This window comes from Sceloporus undulatus, chromosome 2 (assembly GCF_019175285.1).
Source record: "Sceloporus undulatus isolate JIND9_A2432 ecotype Alabama chromosome 2, SceUnd_v1.1, whole genome shotgun sequence".
Taxonomy (NCBI): Eukaryota; Metazoa; Chordata; class Lepidosauria; order Squamata; family Phrynosomatidae; genus Sceloporus; species Sceloporus undulatus.
In genome coordinates, this window is record NC_056523.1 from 160,108,120 (window position 1) to 160,126,491 (window position 18,372).

An 18,372-nucleotide genomic window follows, 5' to 3' on the forward strand; every position below is an offset into this window, starting at 1 on the left:
GTAGGGCCACTGCGTGGAGAAGATGGCAAAATGCTAACAGAAGACAGAGAAAAGGCAGAATTACTCAACACCTTCTTTGCCTCAGTCTTCTCAGAAAAGGCAAAGGGTGCTCAACCTGAAGATAATGGAGCACAGAACAGGGGAATTTCAGCACAGAATAAGTAAAGAGATAGTAGAGGAATACCTTGTTAATTTAAATGAATATAAGTCTCCAGGACCAGATGAACTCCATCCAAGGGTATTAAAAGAACTGGCAAATGTAATATCGGAGCCATTGGCAATAATCTTTGAAAACTCCTGGAGAACAGGAGAGATCCCAGCCGACTGGAGGAGGGCAAACGTTGTCCCCATCTTCAAAAAGGGGAAAAAAGAGGATCCCAACAATTATCGTCCAGTTAGTCTGACATCAGTACTAGGAAAGATTCTGGAGCAGATCATTAAACAGAGAGTCTGTGAACATCTAGAAGGCAATGCCATAATCACAAAAAGTCAACATGGGTTTCAGAGAAACAAGTCATGCCAGGCAAACCTAATCTCTTTCTTTGATAAATTTACCAGCTTGGTAGATGAAGGGAATGCTGTGGATATAGTATATCTTGATTTCAGTAAGGCCTTTGACAAGGTTTCCCATGACATTCTTGCCAACAAGCCTGTAAAATGTGGGCTAGACAAAGGAACTGTTAAATGGATCTGTAATTGGTTTGACCGGCCGAACCCAAAGGGTGCTCAACAATGGCTCTTTTTCAGCCTGGAGAGAAGTGACCAATGGGGTCCCACAGGGCTCTGTCCTGGGTCCAGTGCTATTCAACATCTTTATCAATGACCTGGATGACAGAATTGGGAGCATACTTATCAAATTTGCAGATGACACCAAATTAGGAGGAATAGTTAATACTCCAGAGGACAGGACCAACATTCAAAATGATCTGAATAGACTAGAAAGCTGGGCCAAAGCTAACAAAATGAAATTCAACACAGAGAAATGTAAGGTACTGCACTTAGGGCAGAAAAATGAAATGCACAGATATAGGATGGGGGACACCTGGCTGAATGAAAGTACATGTGAAAGGGATCTAGGAGTCCAAGTAGACCATAAGTTGAACATGAGTCAACAGTGTGATGCGGCAGCTAAAAAGGCCAATGCAATTCTAGGCTGCATCAATAAACGTATAGTGTCTAGATCAAGAGAAGTAATAGTGCCACTGTATTCTGCTCTGGTCAGGCCCCACCTGGAATAGTGTCCAGTTCTGGGCGCCACAATTCAAAAAGGACATTGAGAAACTGGAGCGTGTCCAGAGGAGGGCGACTAAAATGGTGAAAGGTCTGAAAACCTTGCCCTATGAGGAACGACTCAGGGAGCTGGGGATGTTTAGCCTGGAGAAGAGAAGGTTAAGAGGTGATATGATAGCCCTGTTTAAATATTTGAAAGGATGTCATATTGAGGAGGGAGCAAGCTTGTTTTCTGCTGCTCCAGAGAACAGGACCCGGAACAATGGATACAAGCTACAAGAAAAGAGATTCCACCTCAACATTAGGAGGAACTTACTGACAGTAAGGGCTGTTCAACAGTGGTACATACTCCCCCGGAGTGTAGTGGAGTCTCCTTCCTTGGAGGTCTTTAAGCAGAGGCTGGATGGCCATCTGTCGGGGATGCTTTGATTTGGATTTCCTGCATGGCAGGGGGTTGGACTGGATGGCCCTTGTGGTCTCTTCCAACTCTATGATTCTATGATTCTATGATTCTATATAGCAGTAATATACCAGTTTGAAAAAGCCAATACCACTACGGGGAGAGAGATACAGAGATAGAAAAGCGAGAAGCGATATATCCCACAGACACTCAACCAAGGTTGCAAAGAATATGTATGTACAGTATGTGTCTTCAAGTTGCCTTTCAACTTATGGCAACCCCATGAATTTCATAGGGTTTTCTTAGACAAGGAATACTTAAAGGTGGCTTTGGCAGCTCCTTCATCATTCCTGGACTTTTTTCTTGGTCATCTTAATTTTCCTGATCACGTCCACCTGTTACCCACTATAAGCCACATCTTTATTTAAGTCCAAAATCATAGTGTCCCTTTTGATTCAGCTCCAGCTTTGAGTCACATATTAATCAATCCAATGAGATCATCAGACCACCATGTCATCTTTTGCTGATTCACTCTTAGTCAATACGTAGGTGATGACAAGTCACTGCCAACCACACTTAATTTCTGTAATGCTCCTTGGTTCTTTCAGTAGCAATGGCCAAGTTCATCCTGGCACCTCCAAACTACACCCAGCTCCTTAACAATTATTCGCTTTAAACATGCAGGGGAGCTGTGTCGGCCATTTAACAAATACAAAGAAAAATCCATCAGTGATACCTTTATTGGCCAACTGAAATGAACAATATACTTGTAGCAAGGTTTCGTAGCTCCATGAGCTTCTTCTTCAGGCAAGATGTTACAAACCAGACAGGAGAAAACAAAACAATTGGAGATGTGAGTCAGATGCCTGCATGTTGTTTCAGTCCTTAGTAAAGATGTTATGATGGGGGGGAGGATATCTTTCGCAGGCAGGTTCCTCCTCCTCCTGGCTATGCAGCAATAGGGAGATTTTCAAAGTCCAGGAAATTTACAGCCCATTTGTGGAAAATGCCAGGTTGAGTGCATGGTGTGGCATATCGGCGGTGTGCTGCTCCACAATGGCTCCAATCTGGTGTTTTTGTCATAGCTCCATCCTATGGAATTCTGGGATTGTAGTTTGTTGTGGCACCAGTTCTGGTGACACAACCAAGTACCATTCCCAGGACTCCACAGCACGGAGCCAGGGCAGTTCAAGTGGTGTCAAACCGGATTATTTCTGCAGTGTGGATGCGGCCTGAATGACTCAGGCCCAAAACACACTGGAGAGATAATCCAGTTTGAGACCGCTGTGACTACCTTGGCTCAGTGCTAGGGAATCCTGAGAACTGTAGTTTCTTCTTGTGGCACCAGAGTAGAGCTCCCTCTCTTTCTGACAGAGAAGGCTCAATGGGTCACAAAACTACAGTTCCCAGAATTCCCTAGCATTGAGCCAGGGCAGTTAAAGAGGTCTCAAAAATGGTTTATTTCTGCAGTGTGTGTGTGTTTTGGACCCAAGTTATGAACAGCACAAAACTGGGGAGGAGGGGCAGAGGCGGGAAGCGCCTCAGTCAGCAGCATAAGACTACTATAGCTGGCCTTTCCGCGCGGCCGAGAGGGAGCGGGAGCGGGAGCGCGCGCGCCCCTCAAGTCATCACGTGACTCGTGGCTGGCGTCACATGACCAGGAAGGAGCCAGGGAGACGGTCGCCGCCATGCTCTCGCGCCTGCTGAGGGAGCACCAGGCGAAGCAGAGCGAGAGGAAGGAGCTGCAAGGTGAGAGCGGGCCTGGCGCCGCCCCTCCTGCTCCCTCTGGCCAGTGACAGCGAGAGATAGGGGAAGTGTAGGGGTTTCGTGAGACAGTCAGGCTGCATCCGCACTGGAGAAATAACCTGGTTTGGCACCGCTTTAACTGTGTCTTGGCTCAAGGCTATGGAATTCTGGGAGTTGGAGTGTGTTGTGGGCCCAGTTAAGTTAAATATGTCATTGTTGGGGGAAATCTCAGTGATAAAAATGAATGTTTTGCCTAGAATGCTATTTTTATTTCAGACATTACTGTACTGGTTTTGACAATGGATCTACCAATTAAACTATAGCAGAAGGATTTACATGGGAAGGGGGAAAACTAAGAGTGAAAATTAAGGTGTTGCAAGATGCAAAAGAAAGGTGAGGATTGTGGGGAGAAGCAGATGGCGCAAAATGTCTGTACTGAGGCCACACCGCTGCCATTCACCCCAAAACCATGGCAGTCACACTTGCTTGGCTTCAATTAAAGCTGCTGCCACAGTTCTGAACCAGGTACCAAAAAGGAGTGGTACCTCTCTTTTTTGGATAGGCTCTTTGGCAAAGAGCTGCACCTGGGGCGGCTTCTGGCTGCATGCGAGTCGGGCATCATCTGCATGGCACAGCCCAGACAGCGGCCCTTTTGGGCTGTCTGCTTGAGGCCTGGGTTTATGCAATTTGGAATTATATATATATTACTGCCTGCTATTTGATGTGGTTGAAAGAATGAATGATGGTGAGAAATAAAAGATCCTTAGAATTAGAAATTCATGAGTTGAGCTTTGGGTGACATGGCTGTTCATGGTATGATAAAGTGAAAGATTTAAGATAGATAAAAAGATATGGTTTTGAACAAAATAAATCAGACTTTAAATTGCAATTATGTATGGGCATGTGACTGTAAAATATATAAACTGTTGTTAAAATTTGACATGGAAGAAGAACAAATGAAATACTGCATGATAAAATGGGCCAAGGACTTTGGATACAGTATTGATGAAGCAATGGGAAAGAATGTGGTTAAAATGATCTTAAAGAGAAGATATAAGTAAGAATACAGTTGAGGGAAAAAAGGATTAAGATCTTGAAATTTGAAAGAAAAGAGAAGTGTAGGGTAAGGAAGGAAAGAAAGAAAGAAATAAGGAGTATATGGAAAGGTTAATAGTAGAGGGTTTCGTAGGGAAGGAAGTGAAGGAATAGTAATGGATGGGGGTGTAAAAGGAAAAATAAAAGAGACAAGCTTTAAATCCCATTCTTTCTATATAAATAATGAAATAAATATTATATTACCTTCTTTACTCAGTATACTTCAGTGTAAGTACAAGTGATGCTTGAGTTTGTATGTGTGTAAGTTTGTAATTGTATTGTGACGAATTGTTTTAATAATAAACTTTTCTAATATATATATATATATATATATATGATCTTAAAGAGATTTTTAAATAAAATTATGTATCAGTATATGAGAAAAGAGTTACTGTCCAAAATGGGTTTTGAATGTATAGCAATAGCCAGTAGATGTATATATTGTTTATCAGTGAACTAGCACTCCCTAAGCCAGTGATGGTGAACCTTTTAGAGACCAAGTGCCCAAACTTAAACATGTTCTGACACCTGGTGTTACCCAGTGTGTGTGTGTGGGGGGGGGGGGGGGGGGGGCTTCCCCCCTTAGGGGGGGCAGGAGTTTTGTCTCCCAAGGTGAGGCTTCTGCTTCCTGGGGACAGGACTTCCCTGGAGGCAACTCAAGGTCGGGTGGGTGGGGATGAAGAAAAGGAACAGACACACACTTGTTCCTCCTCTTCCCACCACCCTCCTGGGCCCTCACCTGCCTCTCCAGAGGCAGCTGAAGGCCAGGGCAGTTTTGGGGTGAAGAGAAGAGCAAAAGGCACAGGCCAGTTCCTCCTCTTCCCATTGCCCATCTGGGCTGCCCAGAGAAGCAGCTGAGGGTCTGGGCAGGCAGTGGGAAGGGGAGGAAGAGGCACGCCTTCTAGGATCAAACTTACAACATTGTGACTTCAGTATATTGGAAGTGTGAACAAGAAGATACATTTTATTATATGTGGTGGACGTGTGAAAAGGTAAAAAATTCTGGGTGCAAATGCATACTTTGATACAGAGGATTTTAAAGATCAATATATTATTAAAACCAGAATTGTTTGTTCTGGGACTTAGGGATGAACAACTAGGAAAAGGTCTTTCAGTATATGATGATGGTAGCAAGACGATTAAATGCTTAAAGATGGAAGAGGTCAATATTCCCTACTAAAGAAGAATATTTGTTAAAAGTGAGTGAGTTAACAGGAATGGATAAATTGCTTTCATTACAGAAAAATAGTACACTTGTCCCTCCACATTTGCAGCTTTGACTTTTTGATATTAAGTTTGTAATTCAGAGACAGCCCACACATCTGTCTTTCTTTCTAATGATTTTGTGTAGGACATTGAGGAAGGCAAATGATGTGAAATGCCAAGAGTGCCTAGGTGAATGCATCTTTGGTTTGTGCCCCCCTCACAAATGTATGAACATTTTCAGATAATATTGAAAGGGCCTCTGCTTTTCTTTGTAGAACGTCGGCGGCGAGAAGCCATTGCTGCAGCCACTTGTGTTACAGAAGCCCTGGTTGACCACTTGAATGTAGGGTAAGTAGTATTGAGCAATGGGAAATTCCAAATACCAGCAAAGTCTTGTTAATACATGGGTGTTACTATTCTAGCTTATGAGTTAGAATCAAACTGCATGTGATTTTTAAGGTTTACCACATATATTTGACTATAAATCTACCTCATGTATAAATCAAGGGCAAGTTTTGGGGCCAAAATTATGGATGTTGGTATTACCTGTCGATAAGTTGAGAGTAAAATTTAGGGGCATGTAATAAAGGATCTAAAGGATGAAGCAAAGGAAAACAATGCCCAAGAACTTTAAAAATTGCAGCAAGCCTAACTGTTTGTGCTCACACTAAACGCTGGATGGATTAGAGAGTAGAAGGGGGTCATTGCTTCCAGGACAGATCACACTCTTGCTTTTCACCAGTATTTATATTGACTCATGGATAAGTCGACTTAGCATTTTTGTGACAATTTTTTGACTAAAATGTTTAGACTTATATATGAGTGCATACAGTAATTCATGGCTTCATCTTTTATCCCATTATTTAAATACTAAATAAAGAAGACCAAAGCAAGATTTTTGCCATGCATGATAGAGGGACTTAACTGCTTGCTGCTATAATTGGTCTGAATTAGCTCAATGCCATTCTAAGAAATCTATGCAGGAGAGTCCTACTGTTCAGTTTCTAGCTGGTTACTGTACTGGCAGACTGAAATTCCACCTGAAATTTCTATTGTCCAAAATAGTTTGTGGAAAGAAATGGGACAGTTGTGGGGTTTTGTTTTGGTTTTAACCAATTTCAGGTAGAAAGGTGGTCCTGGAACCAAACTGCAGCAGATATCAAAGTCCCACTGTACCATGAATCATGGTCTCTGGTGTTGGACCACATGCACAGCGCATATCTCTAGAGATAGTTTCTAGGATGGATGTGCATTCTGCAGAAATCGGGGCCAGGTTAGGCATCTCTCAGTCCTAGTGGGGGATCAACAGAAATTGGATGCCTGTTGAGTCAAGTCAGTGCAGTGAACTCAAGATCAAAAATTGCTTTACAACCTTAAGGACAGTCTTCCTAGCTCAGACTAAAGACCTATCTAGTGCAACATCCTGCTTCCCATCATGGACAACCCAATTTCTATTAGAAGCCCAGAAGCACAATATGAAGGCAAGAGACCTTACACTGTTGTTCTCCATCAACTAGTATTCAGAGGCATCTTGCCTCTGATCCTGAGAATATATTTTCAGGACTAGTAGCAATTGATAGTCTTATCCTGTATAAATCTGCCTAATCCCCTTTCACAGCCACATTGCAGCTGTGATTTCACCTTGTGTACAGTAAACTCTATACTATAGTTTAAATGCAGTTTGTGAAGAATTGTTTTTTGTGTTCTAGCCTGAATCTCCCATTGTTCAGCTTCGTTGAACAACCTCATGTTCTAGTATTGACTGAGAAAGAAAACTTCTATCTGCTTTCTTTATATGCATATGCATGATTTTATAAAGCTCTATAAATTATGCCCTCCAACCTTATTTACCTGTCTTCTAAACTGAAGAGCCCCATATATTTTTGTATCTAGCTCACTGATAATATGCTACTGACAGTATTGTTTTCATTCACTTTCTGTATGATCCCAACGTTTTCTCAGTATGAATGTCTTGCACTTCCAAGTTGTTTGGGTTAGCAAGATCATCTGTTTGAATTACTGTACCTTGGCTGTTTTTCAGTGCTATCATAGCCAGGACCTCTGTGTAGCTAAACCAGGGGTAGGCAACCTTTTTGACCCGGGGGCCAGGTTGCTGTCCCTCAGACAATTGTGGAGCCGAAGCCAAAAAATAAATAATTAAATAATTTTTTTTTAAAAAAAATATTATATAAATAAATAAACCGGGACAAATGTAGGACAAAATTTTGAGATGGAGGACACTTTTTTATTTAAAAAAATGGAAGGCACGTGAAAAAATTTGCTGATTTTTTAAAAAAATGTTAATATAAATGCATGTTTCTGAGGTTTCTATAGACAATTGCCCCCCTTGCCCACTGCTTGCCTGCCTCCTCCTGATAGGCCAAAGGCCCCGGCGGCAGGACAGGGCTGGGGCCGGTCCTAAGGCCTCGCCAGGCCGGATCCGGCCCACGGGCCGTAGGTTGCCTACCCCTGAGCTAAACAAAACACTTTCCCAAGCCTAGGAATGCTTGATATGATTGTAAGAGTTATTGGTTTAAAATATAGAAATTTAATCCTTTGTATTATGAAAGCAAATGATAATATTGGAAGGGTAGTCCATGGTCCATAAACCAGAGTTGCCAGGAATATGCAAATGTGAACAAAAGACATTTTTAAAAAAGGTTCCTTACATCAGCAAACTCAGTCATGGTTTTTGATGAGTATCCTTTCTCACTTTGGGTGAGAACTTCAAGTATGGCATATTGCCCATGTCATACTTTAAGTTCTCCACTCTTGTGCTAAATGGTATTTAAAAGAAAAAAGTGGATGCAAATGCTAGTAACCCATTGCCTTTTATTCAAGCTACAGACCTCCCCTTTGCTTTTGTACTGTGTTTATATACATGGAAAGTAGAAGTTGCTACATTTTTATAGCATGATTCCTGACCTTAACCAGCCTCTGCTATTGGCGCCATCTAGCTCTGTGGCTAGCTGATGGGGGAGGGAGGAAGTTGCCTCTGCCACTTCATTCTTCTGGTTCTTGCCCCCCCCCCCGGGGGGGTTTCATCAGTCGTGCAAGTCCACAGTAGTTATTTGGGATAGTGGGAGAAATGTTTTGACAAGGCTTGCTTAAGTCTTTTCCTGTGGCATTGCTGCATGGTATATATTGGAGGGAAGGTGAGAAGACAGGTGTTTGAAAGCTACCCTGAAGTAAATTTTTGGGTGCCATTGCTTTGGAACAAATAAAAACCCCATGCATTCAATTCACCATCCTGATTCCCACCTGCTATTTTAAAGCATGAAATACATCACTGCTTCTAAGTACTGGCTGCATTTAGCTACTCTGGGAAAGTTGCTTGGGCTCCAGCTGCCTGGGTTCCAAGTTTGTGTGGGCATGACTTTGCTTTGACCTATTCAGTCTTGTTGACTCTATTATAGCTCATATGCTGGAAACCAACATGCCATTCAAACCTAAAGCTGGCACTCTTTTAGTTATATGCATGTGAGCCAGGCTGTTGAGCTATTGTAACTTGCTCTTTTACTCCTGAGACATTCTGGTGTTAGGAATAAAAGTAGAGCAGCCAGTGCTGTGAAAATCTTTCTCAATCTGATGATGTCCATATGCGTTGGACTACAGCTCCCATTGGCCTTGCTGCTGGAGTTGATACAAGGTATTCAAGAGACCTAGAGGAAAATGCTGTCCTATACCACTCTCCCCTGACTGCCCCTCTTTTCTCGTCCCCCACAAGTCCTTTAAGACTGGAATTGGGAAGAGGCTCTCTCAGCACCCCCAGGCTGCAGGAAGGCCCAAGCAGGTGGGTCTTACTAGATTATTTAAACTGTTAACATAAATAGATAATACAAAGAATGAAATGTGATTTATTTATTTATTCATTTATTTATTTATATCCTGCTATTCTCGCAGTGTAGAACTCAAGGTGGCTTACAAGATGGATTATGAGAGAGTACAGCTAAAATCAAACATAACAGCAAATAATTAAATCAACAATTAAATAAACTATCAGGTTAAAACAGCATTGAATTAAAACTGCTTAAAACATTTAAAACATAACAGGAGAAAGGAAAAAAAATAGCATTGAAAACTACCACAACAACCACAATTCTATTTACATAAACAGGTCCTTGCCAGCCAGGAGAATGAAAGCAGAGAGAGGACCAAACTGGACTCCTGTGCAACCACCATGAAAGTCTTCTCTCACATTCTCATCAAATATACCCATAATGGTGGTGGGACCAGGAGAAAGCCTTCCCCTGAGGGCAATGGGAGAAAAATCTCCCACTGGCACTGCTTCCCCCCCCCCCCCAAAAAAAACCAGTCTCTACTTTCTATGGTCAACTATTTGCAATAGAACTATTACCATCCTGTTTCTCAGGGATCTGGCTTAATTCTGGAGAACAGTAAAGTAATGACTTTAGTGAAGACAGTTGTCCATAGAAAGTAAAGACTGAATATAGAAGGAATTGTGCTAATGAGAGCTTTTGTTCCATTTTTGAGGCTCCCCGAGGTTTGGAGTGGTGATCTGGAGTGAGTTTTTTCACTATATTCACTGTATGCATTTTGTTACTTTTTGAAATTGTATTCTGTGTATAGAAAACATTTGTTTACTCATTCCATGAAGAAAATATTTTAATAATTAAGCTAGAGCACTTGACTTAATTAATGCCTTTTTAAAGAAGAGAATATAGCAGATTATAATAATTCACTTGAAAGCTAAAGACTTGTTCTCAAACACTATTTCTGATTAAGCAGGAAACACTTGAATAAATGCCCAGTTGGTTATGGAGGGAACTGGATCAGAACACAATTGACTAATGACTGTTAGTTTTAATTGACCCAGTTCATTAGACAGGAGCAACATTTCATGAAGGGCTGTTGAAAGCTATTAATTGGAGAAAAATACTAGATTCCTATTGAAACACTCAAGTCATTAGGAATAATATATATAATAGTGTAATTCATTCAAAGATCAGACACAAGGCAATTCATTAAAGCATCCCATTCCCACATGCAGACAAATTACACATCAGTGAGGAACCTAGTTCATCCAGCTGAAGAAAGACAAATCATAGGCTAGCACCTAACTTTGCAAATTTCATATGGATTGATAATGAGTTGTGTTCAACATCTAAAAGTGTCCACAAACCTTTCTCCTCTTATTTTGGGCATTCTTTATCTCAAAAACAAGAGGGGAGGAAGAACAGTTACCATGGTTTAGTCAGTTATCTACTCAGCTAGTAAAGAATTTAAAGCATTTCAGCTGCCACATACCTCTTAAAGATGTATGGAGGCATACAGGGCAGACATCATGTGGCAGAGTCCAAAAGCCTCTCTCACCATGACCTTGGAACTTTTTACAGAGGGGTTCTGCTTTTCTGCCTGACCTCTGGCAGCACAACTCAAGTGGTAGTCTGCTTTCTTTATAATCTCACTAGGCAAGAGAGCTCCGTCTGTAAAACCAGTCCTAGATGGATATGGTGCTCTCTTCTTCCAGGTCTTAGGAAGCAGAGCTCCATAAAGCTGTTAATTCAAGAGTTATCAGGTGGCCCAGGAAGGAAGATAATAGCAAGCAACTGCTTATTTTCCTTGATTTTCAACAGTCCACCCTAGGATGAATTACTGATACAACTAAATCAAAGGAAATGGATGTATATGTGACCTCTGGATGTCTTACAGGAGGCATCTATTAAAGATGACAGCTTCTGCCACCTGAGAGGCCTGTGGCACAGTTCAGCACTTGTAAAATGCTTTTGGTGCAAGAGTAGTATGTTTGTTTGTTTGCTCCTGCCTTGCCCCATGCATGCTCAGGAGTAAGCAGTGGCACACTCTACATGTTTCGGGCTATGATTGCCATAATTCTTGACCATAAACCTATTAATTTATCTTTATGGGAGTCATACTCTAAAATATCTGGAGAGCACTGGATTGCCAGCTCCTGATCTAGATACAGTACTAGAGCAGATGGAAGAGCAAAGACCCAGGTATCTGAAAATGAAGGTAGTTCAGTGAAGCAAAATGGGGCATCCCTGCATCAATGTGCTGTATATAACTGGACTACAAAATAGTTCATATATGGTCTGATGGGCATGTAGTTTTGAAAGGACTAAGGGCCAAGCTTCTGAATTGCATATAACTGTTAATCAGTCAAGAAGAATTTCATTGTCTCCTGCATATAACTTTGAATTGCTTCAGATTTGGTTTCTGTCTTTCTGTGACACAGTTCAGCAATCATTTTTGGACTTACTGTTGCTATCCATATCGCATCCTTTCCCCTACCTCCTGCCATTCCTCTTAATATATTTGCAAGGCAATGAACCAGCCCTTCCCCAGTATCCACCCTTGTGTGGGTGATTCCTTCATCTCCCTTGGCGATATTATGCCCAAACTTTCACCTGCCTTTGCCTAAGTCCTGATAGGATCCAGATGTTCCCAGTGCTTCATAATGATTGCCAGATGTTGCTTAACCATTAAATCTACTACAGCTTGGGAACTTACCCAGCTACAGACTCCCAGCGCCTGCCTCTGCCCCCAGGGTTTGCTTGCTCTGAGCTGGGAAGTCACTTGGTGGGGAGAAGAGTGGAGAGGGCTTGATAAATGGAAATTCCTTCTATTCCTCTTCTTGTCTCATTTAATTGCTGAGCCTTTCTCCCACTTTAGGGTGGCACAAGCCTATGTAAACCAAAGAAAGCTTGACCATGAGGTGAAGACACTGCAGATCCAAGCTGCTCAGTTTGCCAAACAGACAGGCCAGTGGATCAGTATGGTGGAAAACTTCAATCAGGCTCTGAAGGTCAGTGGGATGTCTACATAAATGAAGAAGGCACAGATTTCAGACAAACTCCAGCTCGATCTAAAAGGGCAAGATTCGTTTTAAGGGAGAAGGACAGGTTTACACAGAAGAAAAGGCTTGGGTACATGGACATGTATCCAGACAGAACTGGATGTGATCCTGGTCTTAGCCCTTGAACAGGGGGTGAGCAAATGCTAATTCTTTGGTTGTTGGTGGACTACAACTCTCATCAGCCCTAGACAACAGGCCACTAATGAGGATTGTGGGGAGTTGCAGTCCTGCAACACTTTTCAGATGTTATTACCTTAAAAACTTACCTATAGAATAAAATCATTTGGGGGAAGGCTAATGGGAGAAATGCATCTAGGAATACTTATGCATGTCAGGAAAGGGTTAAACATTCCTGTTCTGTCCCATTTACCCCCTCCTGAGGACATTTTGGAAAGGACAGAAGAGCCTCAAAATAGGAAGCCATTTGACTGCAAGACTATTGTAAATTCACTTTCTCCTAAGAGAGGTTCCTGCTTGGTAAATTGAGGGTAGTGATGTAAAGAGCCTTGCACCTGTTCCACCACTGGCTTCCTGTCCAGCTGTCTCCTTGGCAGGATTCAGCCTGAACAGATGTGCACTGGCTCTCTTGAATGTCAGCTGCTAATGTCAGTTACTACTGCAGTTTCCAGTAAGAGACCAATGTGCTTCTTCCTTCATAGGCTACCTGTGTGTTGCTTGTACCTCAAGTGCTACTTATATTTATAATAATAACTTTATTACAGCCATTTGGCCAGCACAACTGCTTATATTTGTCACTCAACTGGTATAAATGTCATAATGTGTTTTAGTTTATGGCTTGATCTCCATTGAGACAATGCGGTGAGGGTGGTGCAGGGAAAAGGCTAAAATTTGCAGCAACAAAAATTGCAACTAGCAGATAGTTAATAAAGGCCACTGTTGGAAGCGCAGTACAGAAGTGAACATGAAGTCATCAGAGGGAGGCAGCAGAGTAAGGAAAGTCCTGATTGGAAGTGGACCGGTGAGTAGACATTGAGCAATCTAGGAAGAATAATAACCTGCATATTTCTATTCAGAGCAGTTTTGCAGAAATTCACTATCAAAAATATAGATTCCCTGGTGAGATTATTCCAGTCACACTGATACTTTTCTTGCTCCTTCAAAGGGATAGATAACGTTGACAGTAACCAGTTGAAGACCACCACCTGCTGGACACAGATATTATTCAGAGAGAGAGAAATTAAATTTTTGTTGGAATAGTTTACCATCCAATCATGGAATAGATCTGGTAGTATATTATCTGGACTCCAATAAACAAAGCCCAATCAAATAGTTGTAATGTTTATAGGTTTACAGTGTTTTCTGGTAATGGGATTGTTGTTCTTGAACAAAAGACTCGCCTCTAAGTAGCCGTCTAACAAGGGCAGTCATGTCTGATCCTGGCAGAGTCTACCAGGGTATGTTGTTCATTTCCTGTACCTTAGTACAGGAAATGTACCTTTGACCTATTAAGGTAGAATCCCAGTCGCAGTAGTTTGTAAACTGCCTCTGTGTTGTCATTACTCTCAGCAGTGCACTGTCAGTGTACAGAGAATTTTACAGAGGAGCTTGAGGAAGATAGATGTGTGTCTGCCCCTGTGAGCCTGCAATCTAAATGTAAGTAGTATAGGTGACAGTAAAGAGATGAAGGTAAATTGGAGCAAGTACAGTGGTTCAACCAAAGGCTTAATGAAAATTGAAGTGAATAGAGGAGCATTTGGAGAATGCACCTCAAGTAATTCAGATGCCACAGAAGTAGCAGCAAACTAAAAGATCTTCAGTCCTAGCCAAGTCTGAGAGTAAAGACAGCATGTAGGTGCACAAAATTGAAAAATGTAAGAGAGAGAGATTTGATCATGATTTCTTTTCTCTGAGCAGGAGATTGGTGATGTGGAAAACTGGGCACGTAGCATTGAGATGGATATGCGGACCATTGCCACAGCCCTGGAGTATGTTTACAAGGGACAGCTACAGCCTTCCACCACTTGAAATGGACAGCTGCCCATCAGTCCTTGGCACCTGCAGAGCTTGGATTCCTTCTCATTCTCATCTGATAGCCAATGAGAGTAAATTGGCAAGCTGTTTTCCTGCAAGCCCTTCCTAAGTATCTATGTCTGCTTTTTGGAGCATGGAACAAGATCCTTCTCCTACCACTCCAGCTGCTATAAGGGATGCTGTTGTGCTTCTGCTGAGCAAGTGTGGTAATGTCTTGTTTCTGGGGAAACAAAAACAAAATGGGATGGAGTGAGAAGTTAAAATATATACATTGCACTGAAAGGGGAAGGGCTTGACTCTTCTGAACAAGTTTGTATTGATTTTTTTGCTGTGAAGTTAGAAATAATGGAATAAAAACATGTGTTTTAAACACACTGCAAGTGTTGTGTGAGTCACTAAATGGAGCAAGCCTGTGTGCTGGTTGTCTCTCTTGCCCAGATCCATTCTAGATAGAACAAGCAAATATGCCATTCCCATTTCCCATGTCCAAACAAGGCAACCCCATGCGGATGGAGTACTTCAGTGTGGGATTGGCCTACCGCCCATTACCTCTCCCAGAGTGGCCTCCTCATCCTCTTTAGTTCTTAAATCCCTCTCTGAAGGTCCTTTTGAAACCTTAACAAAGGAACCCTTCTCAGGCTGGTTTCTTCTAATCTACTGTGATTCAGTATGCAGTACATGCTTGCTAAACGGGGTGACATGGATTTGGGAAGAGGGTTCAACCCCTCACCCCACCTTCAGTTTCTCGCCCACATCTTTTGCCAGCCTTGTTGCACAGAAGACAGGATGTTCTAAATTGGTCAGGGAAAAGTCCTTGCTCTCTTGTCTCATTCCACTCCTCCCTTTTGCCAAATGTGTTACTTAATATTTAGCCTGTCCACCCACTTAAAGCAGGCTTTAGCTGGCAGATTTCCTGTTTTCTCTCCTCCATGTACAGAGCTCCTACTTGCCATCTGCTTCCTAGTTACAGAGATGGAGAGCCCTTGAATCAATAATGCCTTTTCATTATGGTTCTGTATAAGCAACAACACTGAAGATCACAAGATTAGGAGTCAGAGCTTGGCATGGCATTCCAGCTTCCCGTGCTCTCCACGACCCTTCCCGCTCCTCCCCATTATGGGACTTTCTCATCCTTCTTGTCTCCACAGCAGATCATCTGTCAAATTCAGGAAGAAGCTACACCCCATTTAAGAGGCGGAGCATAGTATTTTATTAACCAGTCCAACTATAAGTAAAGCAAGCTTACATTTTTGGATGCACTTTTACACTGATCCCATAGTGCAGATACTCTCTTACTTTCATTGCACTGCTTACAACAGAGTGTACAGCTGAATGTGAAATGTGAGATGGACAGACACAGTGAGCTTATAAATATTTTAAATTTTGGTGATATTTGATTTATTCTGCCTTTAAATTGAGGCGCATGTCCTGTGGCAGAATTTAATGTTACAAGAATTCCAGAGGAGGGAACTGGACTGGAATTCTCTAAGGCCAATTCTTGTCCCTAATACTTTCTGCAGCCCCCCTCCCCAAACTACATTTAGAGTTGGGAGGGATTTGGTTGGGCTTGGAGAGTGCATGCTTTCTCCCCTTCTCTGAGCTAGAAAGTTGGTGGGAAAAGTTGAGAACGTTAAGGTAATCATTAATATGCTTTTTAAAAACTCTAAGTATATTTATACTGAAATTACATATTGAATTGCATTTTTAAGAATTTCAAAGTGGTGAGTGGGATAAATTTCTGTTATGCTGGTACATTAAAAACCTTAGCAGAATTTATTTTATTTCATTCTTGTGCCACCATCTTACCAGAGGGGGTATGAATAGAATCACAAAGAATATCTATTCAAGCCCAACAATAACATTTTAGAAACAAACACCACCACATTAAAACAATATAAAGTCATGTATATGGCATACAAAGGTTAAAAATTACACATGAAAGTCTGCTTAATTTTTTTTTAAGTCTGCCTGCTGGTGAAAGCAAATCATGAAGGACCTGCCAAGTCTTCCATGGAAGGAAATTAATTCCACAGGGGGGATCAGCCCCTGAGAAGGCTCTCTCCTATGTTCTCATGAAATGAACCTGTGATAGTGGTGGCACTGAGAAAACCTCCTGATGATCAGGTTCATCTGGCGAGATAGGGCCTTTCAGATAGTATGGACTTAAGTTGTATAGGGCTTTAATGGTCATGACCGCACATTGAATTGTGCCCAGAAACAAACTGGAAACCAGTGAAGCCCTTTTAACAAGGGAGTTATGTACTCCCTGAAAGTGGTCCCAGTGAGCATTCTGAGTGCAGCATTTTGGACTCACTGAGGTTTTGAAAGGCAGTCCCACATAGAGTGCCCATGTAGACTAGAATAAAGGTGAAAAATCCTACCATGATTGAATTGCTTTTCCACTCCTTTCTTATTTGTGTTTTTCGTTTTGGAGGGAAGGAAACAGTAGCATGAATTTTTGTATACCCAGTGAATGTTTTCACCCATCCCACCAAAATTTCTTGCTTTCCTCTTCTTTCCTCCCATATAGCCTCATTTCCTTTTCGTATTCAATCTTTCTTTAGCTGATTCCCATATAGACCCCAATGAAAGTTCCCGAGGGAAACATTTAAAAATTCCATTTCCTGGGACATATTAGGAGCCTCTATGCAATGTCCACAGGAAAATCTGGGTGCAAAGAAACCACCCCTCTTCCAAGTGGCCTTTATTGCTTTTATTAGCATACTCTATGAACCAAAATAAACAAATACTGTATTATTTTAGCCATTTTGGCATATTCATGTATCTGATCATGAAAATAATGAGTATGCATTTGTTTATGATTACTCAACTGAATATTTTGATCTAAACTCTGAAGGACTCAGGAACCAGTAGTTTTACAAAAATATATGTAAAACAACTAAGCTTTGGGTAAAGAACTACTTTAGTAAAGTAACATTTGTTGGCTGCTCAGTGTTGGCTATTTAATAATAACTGGGGAAATGTAGATGCTTAAAGCCTGCCTTAAGTCAGTCACTTTCAAAATAAACTTAAGTTGCCTCCTTTGTTAGCAAATTCCTAATTTAATTCATACCTTAATTGATTCTAATTAGCCAGTTTCCAATACCAGGTTAGAGGAAATTCCTGTTGCCCTAAAAACTTTTTAAGAATTGTTATTTTAAAACAAATTTTACATACAACTGTGAAATCACTTCAATAGAAATGGATAAATTATCTGAGGCTGATCTGTATAACACAGTTAAAACTGCACCCAGATCAAGAAGAGGAGGAATAGGAATGGCAAGCTTCTCTGGAAGGATCCTGGTTAGTTCCAACATGTGTTAAAATGGCACTTTTCTAGAGTTACTGAATTTGGTTCCTCATTCAGAGGACCATAGGGAAATACTACTTCCTTGTCGACTAAATTAATGATTAAATAAAAGGCAAACCTGTATTTACACAAAGTGTCACATTTTCAACCTCTTGTAAGATTCTTATTAATTATGAGGTTCATTTTTCTGATAGTATAATTTGTTGTCTTTCTTCCAGCTGGTGGCTCACTGAAGGGCCAGAAGTGAACTTGCAATGCAAAGCAGTTTCACGTTTAAGTGCCGCTAATAGCATTTTTATCAAGAGTTATGGCCCTAGAAGGCTATGATATACAGGGATGTTATTAGTCAGCCAGGTGTAGCCCAAATACCCTGAAGGCACCAGATCCTCTCAGACCTTGGAAGCTCAGCAGTGTCAGGCCTGGTTAGCACTTGGATAAGAGACCACCATGGCATACCAGGTGCTGTAGGCAATATTCAGAGGGGAGCAAAAGCAAATCTCCTCTAAGTAAATCTTGGCAAGAAAACCCTATAACAAGGTCATAAGAAATCAGAAT

At 41.5% G+C, this 18,372-nt stretch overlaps 2 protein-coding genes across 4 annotated transcripts in view; one reads left to right on the top strand and one right to left on the bottom strand.

The window, feature by feature from the left end:
- The window catches only part of MCRS1 (microspherule protein 1), a 554,896-nt gene that overhangs the window by 123,585 nt on the left and 412,939 nt on the right, over positions 1 to 18,372 (bottom strand). The window lies entirely within an intron of this gene.
- On the top strand, positions 3,273 to 14,854 carry BLOC1S1 (biogenesis of lysosomal organelles complex 1 subunit 1). Of its 2 annotated transcripts, XM_042448671.1 has the most exons (5): positions 3,273 to 3,379; positions 5,953 to 6,025; positions 9,405 to 9,470; positions 12,332 to 12,464; positions 14,391 to 14,854. In XM_042448671.1, exons 1-5 carry the CDS (start codon positions 3,319 to 3,321, stop codon positions 14,499 to 14,501), a joined length of 444 nt encoding a protein of 147 aa, XP_042304605.1. In that variant the 5' UTR covers positions 3,273 to 3,318; the 3' UTR covers positions 14,502 to 14,854. The 2 variants fall into 2 exon arrangements, with proteins under 2 accessions (XP_042304605.1, XP_042304606.1); XM_042448672.1 differs by lacking the exon at positions 9,405 to 9,470.